Source organism: Dermacentor albipictus, chromosome 5 (assembly GCF_038994185.2).
Source record: "Dermacentor albipictus isolate Rhodes 1998 colony chromosome 5, USDA_Dalb.pri_finalv2, whole genome shotgun sequence".
Taxonomy (NCBI): domain Eukaryota; kingdom Metazoa; phylum Arthropoda; class Arachnida; order Ixodida; family Ixodidae; genus Dermacentor; species Dermacentor albipictus.
This window is the reverse complement of record NC_091825.1, coordinates 73,484,749-73,491,606: the sequence shown is the minus strand read 5'-3', so window position 1 is coordinate 73,491,606 and position 6,858 is coordinate 73,484,749. Positions and strand designations below refer to the sequence as shown.

The 6,858-nt window shown below is 54.3% G+C and overlaps 1 protein-coding gene across 1 annotated transcript; it reads left to right on the top strand.

Moving 5' to 3' along the window:
* Positions 1-465: 465 nt before the first annotated feature.
* On the top strand, positions 466-1,398 carry LOC139060303 (luc7-like protein 3). The gene has a single exon (XM_070539403.1). The coding sequence runs from the start codon at positions 466-468 to the stop codon at positions 1,396-1,398; it is 933 nt and encodes a 310-aa protein (XP_070395504.1).
* The last annotated feature ends 5,460 nt before the right edge of the window (positions 1,399-6,858 follow it).

Here is a 6,858-nt window from a genome sequence, read left to right as displayed (position 1 = left end):
ATAATAATAATAATAATAATAATAATAATAATAATAATAATAATAATAATAATAATAATAATAATAGGAAGAAGAAGAATAAAGTGGGGGACGTTGAGGTAGGCGTACGCATTAGCCCATGTTTATCCTGGTAGCTTGGAGCTCAGCTTTGGCATCAAAAATGCCCGTAGCTCCTTGTTACAAAAATGAGAAATAAGTTATACTCCAATTTTCACTTCCACCGCAACTGATACCACGTTTATATTAACTGTGGCTGTCTTGACACTACCTGTTCTAAGTATTTATGTCAGTTAGGTGCACATTTTTAAGTTTACTTGGTTGAAGGGGTGATGCAATTTTTTTTCTTAGTTTGCTGGTTGCAACGGGTGAAAAGATGTCCCAGACTCTCCCGAATGGCGAAGCATCGATACCGGTAGCAAATTAGAAGACAGGGGCATAGCGCTCGAGGACAGCGAAGCCGAAATAATGCAGCAGATTGTTACCAAGTACAACCCCCTCGCCGTGGGAGCGAAGCGTATCGGGAACACGACGACAATAATCGTTGTGTTCAACGGTATCAAGGTTCCCAAGTATGTGCGTTATGGATCCACGCTCTATCCGTGCAGTCTCTATAGGAAGCAAATAGAAGTGTGCAAAGTATGCGGCAAGGTCGGCCACAGGCGCGACGTGTGCCCCACACCGAACGTACGTGTTTGTCTTTCATGCGGCGTTTCTAATCCCAGAGAGGGCCACAAGTGTGTCCCCGAGTGCAAGCTCTGTGGCGAAGAACACCCCACTGGAGACCGCCTCTGCAGAGCCAAATACAAGGTTCCGTACGTCGTGCGGCGACGGCGATGGGAACGCCGTAACACCGAAGAACAGCGAAAGCAAGCACTCGAATCAAGCGCCTTTCCACGCCTAGGACGCTCCCGCTCGCGCAGCGCTTCCCGTGGCGGGTCCCGCAGTGCGTCGCGCCACGCATCACGTTACGCCTCCCGTCATGCCTCGCGCAGCGCATCCCGTGGCCGTGACTCATCGGACAGGAACAGTTGCGGCGCAAAGCGATCGCGCTCCCGTGACAAAGTCAGCTGGGCCGACGTAGCCAAGGGCGAAGTTAAAGGCAGCAGCGCCAGCTCCAACAGCGCCACTAGTGGCCGAAGCACTCCGAGCACCTGGCAGGCGTGGACTACCAGCCCCTACTACAAGGAACTCGAACAACTCCGCGCAACCAATGCGACCCTGGTAGAAACCACGCGCCGGCTTGCCGAAGAGCTAGCCGAGGTCAAGAAAGAGCTTCAAGCACAGCAAGCCCATCAAAGGACAGAACCAGCTAAGTCACCCGAGACACCTACACCCGCCACCGACACGCCATCACACCAAGGCATACAATCAATGGACACAACCCAAGACGAGCCCTAGGAGAAGAAGACCACTGATCCAACCCCCAAGAAACGAGCACAGCACTGAACCAACACCCACCGTTGTCCCCGAGCAGAACTCCGACACGCTATCGCACCAAGTCACAGAATCAAAGGACAAAACCCAAGACGCGCCCCAGGAGGAGACGACCACTGACCCAACCACCAAGAAACGAACACGCACTTCATCACGACATTACAAGGACCTGACCGAATTGGAAACTCAGCTCGAAGCCAAAATTGAAGCGCTCGCCAACACCTACGCCAGCACGGCTGCCGTGACCGACCAACGACTGGCACGGCTGGAGGAACTGATCACCACGTCCTTCCGCACCATACAAGAGCGTTTCGAATTCATTGAACACACCCTCAGGCCCATAGTCCGCAGCCCCATCTTTTCAGCGGAATTCGCCAAACACCCATACCTCCAAGAACAGACGCAAGCCCCACCCTCGCCACAACTATGTCCCAACACAAATCCACAATAGCATCACTACCGGGCCTTACGGTCTGGCAGTGGAACTGCCACAGTTACAACAACAAGAAAGCCGTGCTGCAACAACATATTACCACAGTCAACAATAAACCCGACATTACGCTGCTGCAAGAAACGGCGACGGTGACCCCCACCCTTCCTGGGTATCGCGCTCACGTCAGCCTAGCGGACGGACGGGGCGTCTGCACGTTCGTCCGCAACGGGCTCACGTTCATCGAGCACCAACTCAAACAAGGCCGCAGCAGGGTGGAATACGCCTTCACCGAAATCATCCCAAGCAAACAACGGAAAGGCAGCCTGTTCATCGCCAACATCTACAGTAACCCCAAGCACCAAACACAGAAATTCAAGACCCTACTACACACAGCCAGCACCCAAGCCAGAGACAACATGTTGCTGACCGGAGGGGACTTCAACGCCGCCCATCGAGCGTGGGGTTATGTAAAGCACACGGCCAAGGGACGGGACTTATTACAGGATACCCTGGACCACAAATGTGTCCTAATCACGGACCCCGCGCATCCTACGCGCATCGGCAACTCCGTAGCACGAGACACCACACCAGACTTTACGTTCATAAAAAATGACCACACGGGCAAAGTAACATGGCACAACACGGGCGTCGACCTGGGCAGTGACCACTACATCCTCGAAATTACGATGCCAAACCAATTACGGAGCAATACCGTTATACACAAGCGGACGGACTGGGACGAATTCCGTAAGGGGCGCCTCACCACAGCACAAGACATCACAGAGATCGAAACCTGGACTGCGGAACTCCGCGATGCAGTGCACTCAGCCACAAAGTCCATAGAAACAGACGAGGACGTCATCATCATGGACAGCCGCCTGGCCCATCTGATAGAGGCCAAACGTTCGATACAGGCGCGTTGGAAGCAGCACCGGCTGAATCGGAAATTGCGGAAGAAGGTGGCTGACTTAAATTGGGACATTGAACAACATTGCATGCTCCTGTGCCGTCAACAGTGGAACGAGATCTGCAACCGAGCTGACAGGGAATTGCACCGCAGTTGTACATGGAATCTATTTCGGCACCTCCTAGACGAAACAAAGACCAAGTCAACCCAGCGAGACCGCCTGGCCTGCCTCATGCACACCATCACACAACAACAAGGAAAAGACGCTGTTATCAGGAGCCTGGAAGCCAAGTATCTGCCAGACACGCCAACGGAAACCCACCCGCCGTACGGGGGGCTGCCCAACGCGTGGCTAGACCGAGACATTACCATATCAGAGGTACGGGTAGCGCTGCACGAGCTCAACACCCGCTCAGCAGCCGGCCCAGATCTCGTTACAAAAAAGATGCTACGCAACCTGGACGACGCTTCGATAGAGGCCCTAACCGACTACTTCAACGAATGCTGGCATTCGGGCAAGCTCCCCCGACAGTGGAAAACGGCTAGAACGATCCTGATTCCGAAACCGGGCAAACCACTGGACATCGGCAACCTGCGTCCGATCTCGCTGACGTCCTGCGTGGGCAAGGTGCTGGAGCACGTGGTCGCCAACCGTTGGCAGGAATACCTAGAGAAGGAAGGCCTCTATCCTGACATGATGATCGGCTTCCGGCGCAGACTCAGCACACAAGATGCCATGTTACAGCTCAAACAAGAAATCGTCGACAACAAGACACAAGATAGCAAAGTAATTCTGGGTCTCGATTTGCAAAGTGCATTCGACAAAGTCAAACACTCAGCCATATTAGGACAAGTATAAAGGCTCAACATGGGGGTAACGAGCTACAATTACATTCAAGACTTCTTGACCAACCGCACGGTGGAACTGCACGCCGGAGACCTCAAGCTCCCCGAACACAAGCTCGGCAGTACGGGTACTCCACAGGGTTCGGTTATATCGCCGTTGCTGTTTAACCTCGTCATGATCGGGGTAGCGAGGGCAGTAGCGGGGACCGGCGTCCGGCATACGATCTACGCCGACGACATTACCCTGTGGGCGGCCGGCGGCACCGACGCCAGCATCGAGCAACAGCTGCAAGCGGCGGTTACCGCCATCGAGCAGCACCTTGATAGCACAGGCCTCATGTGCTCGCCCGCCAAATCCGAGCTGTTCGTCCTCACACCGCTTCGACCGGGATGGAAGCGCGCTCCTCTCCGCGAGTGTGATCACATCAAAATTGTGACTGCATCGGGGCAACGCATCCCCGAAGTTCCCAAGATCAGGGTCCTGGGCCTGCTGCTCAACAAGAGCGGCCGCAACGACGAGACCATCAACAAGCTTATCACCAAGGCAATGGACGCCATCCGGCTCATACATCGAGTCTCTGCACGACGGGCGGGCATGCGTGAAGCCAGTCTCGTGCGCCTTGTCCAGTCGTTCGTGATCAGTCACATCGCCTACGTTGCGGCCTACCTTAACTGGCACGTCACTGACAGGACCAAGATCAACACGCTGATCAGACGGGCTTACAAGGTGGCACTGGGTTTAATGGAGACCACGAGTACGGCTCGGCTCTTGCAGCTCGGCGTCCATAATACCCTAGAAGAAATCATCGGCAAGCTCCAACTTCAAGACCGCGGCAGCACCGTCCGTATCAAGTGGTTCCCGGCGCACGCCGGCGAGTGTGCATCCTCACCGAACCACAACGAGACGGCTCATTCGGAGGCACGAGCGCTTACTTTCCGTGCCCCCGAGAGTGACCGTTCCGTGTGGTGGTTCGAAACCAAGGACAGATTGACTAGTTATGCCGAAGTAACCAAGTGTTACCGCTTAGCTCGACGGACAATGCCGCCTCCCCACCCGGCACTCAGTCGGGAGGAGGACGTAATCCTAAGACAAATACAGACCGCATCACTCCTCGCCCCCGCAATGCTGCACACGTGCTTCACCCAGAGCTCTATCCGAGTGGGCTGTGCGGTGTTTGTGCAGCGGGTCCGGCGGACCAATGGCATATCATGTGGGACTGTGCCAGGTTCCCGACGGCAGCTACCTCCAGGACTTACCCGCCAGAACTTCAAGGTGCACTGCAGTCTGCAGACAAGGAATCACAACTATGGGCCGTCCAGCAGGCCCGGGGTGCGCTCGAAAAGCACAAGCCTCATGACCCACTAGAAACGGGCCCAACTGGGCTAGTGCAGAGTAGGGTATAACCCCGGGTCGACGCTTGGCCAGCGTCACGACACGTTACATCGTCGTTTGCCGGCACTTCATTAAAGTTATCCCTATCCTATCTTATCCTAGAAGACAGTTACACGAAGTAAGAATAGTAGTTTTATTGGGCGTATAAACTTTGAAACATTCACTTAGTGAATTAACAGGCCCGATGTCAGCGCGCACAGGTAATCATGAACACGTCACACTCTTTGACGGCGCACACTCGCTGTCAAAACGACGGCGTAAGCTCGCACGGCAGCAGCAGCGAGCAAAGCGACCTTCGTGCGCTCTATCACTTCAACGCAAACAGCGGCGACACGCACAAAGGTACGAGCCGTGTGCAGATCGTTTTCTAGGTACGACGTGCCTGACCGCCGCGCAAATAGGGAGTTGCTGTCGGAGTAGAAGCCCCCCTCCCCCCCTTTACCACCCCCCGGCCTTTCCCTCTCGCCCTGCGTCCCCTCTTTCCTCCCTATTGCGCGCGAGGTTGAGCCGCAGTCGTAAGTTGCCCTTGCACCTGGTCGCAGAATACGAAGGTGCTGCTGGAGCCCAAACACGACCCCCCCACCTCTGCCGCCCCCTAACCCCTCCCTCTCATACCCCGGGGCCTTTCGTGCGACGAAAGACTGCGCGTTTGTGCTCAGCCTTCGTCTCTCGCAGGCGCTAAATTGAGCCGCGATAAGCGGCTGCGAGCGCAGGCTTTCACTTGGACTATACTGAGACGTATAAATCCCTTGGACTTTGTACGGAACATGGCGGCGACAGCAAAAATGCGCCAGAGTGTACTTATAACTGCTATAGCAGCAAAACGTTGTTGCGCATTCGACGCTTGAGCGACCTAATGCTTGGTGTTGGGCGATAAATATTGGACTGCCAGCTTGCAAAAAGTGGAGCAGCAAATTAATTTTAAAGAATGTGCAGAATGGGAAGTTCAGGATAGTAACTCCTGGCAAAGCACCATGTTCAGGTGGATAAACATGAAGCCAGCTTACCTGCCCCGGCAATTCAGTGGCTATGAGATTCAGTTGCTCATCACGATGTCGCAGGCTTGATTTCAGGAGCGAGCGGGCCACATTCCGAAAGTACGGAAGGGGGAATGCAAAAATGGCTGTGGCTTAGGTAAGGTTAAGCCCAGGATGCGAAGCATACTAGCCTTTATTTTAGTTGTTGAACCACTGTTTAGCCTGGTGAACTGCTGTTGCTTGGCTATATTTGGTTCGGCTAGACGAAGAAACAACTCATGCATTACTGCTTCGCCTTCAAGAGTGGAACGCGACAGCGTTCCCGTCGACCCGCCAAGGGGTGTAAGACAATGGGCTACAGGGCAGCGACTACGCGCCCCGCATTGGACGCGGTGAGCGTCGAGCAAAGCAGCGTTCGGCGCGGCAACGAAATGTGCGCCTGAGCAAGAGACGCACGCCTTAGAAACAGCTCGTTTCTAAGGCAACACCGCATTCACTAGAGGCGCTTTTGTACCGCTTTGAAGCATCGTACTCGTGGCTCAGTGGTAGCGTCTCCGTCCCACACTCCGGAGACCCTGGTTCGATTCCCACCCAGCCCGTCTTGCAAGAGTTGAGCCAAAGCCACTTCTCCTCTGTCGTGACGTCACGGTGTCACGTGGTTTCATGGCGACACCGCCGCGCCTGAGGAGCTGGGTTGAGCTCTCGTAATATGCTTCGCATAAAAAAAAATTAGACAGGCATGCGTGCCAAGCTTCGAGCTTCTTACAGGAGAGGTGCGTAAGAATAAACTTTGCGCACACAAACCAGATACGGTATAAGAGCCGGCACGAATTTGGTATTATTGCGAAGAATTAAGCTAATTTTTGGG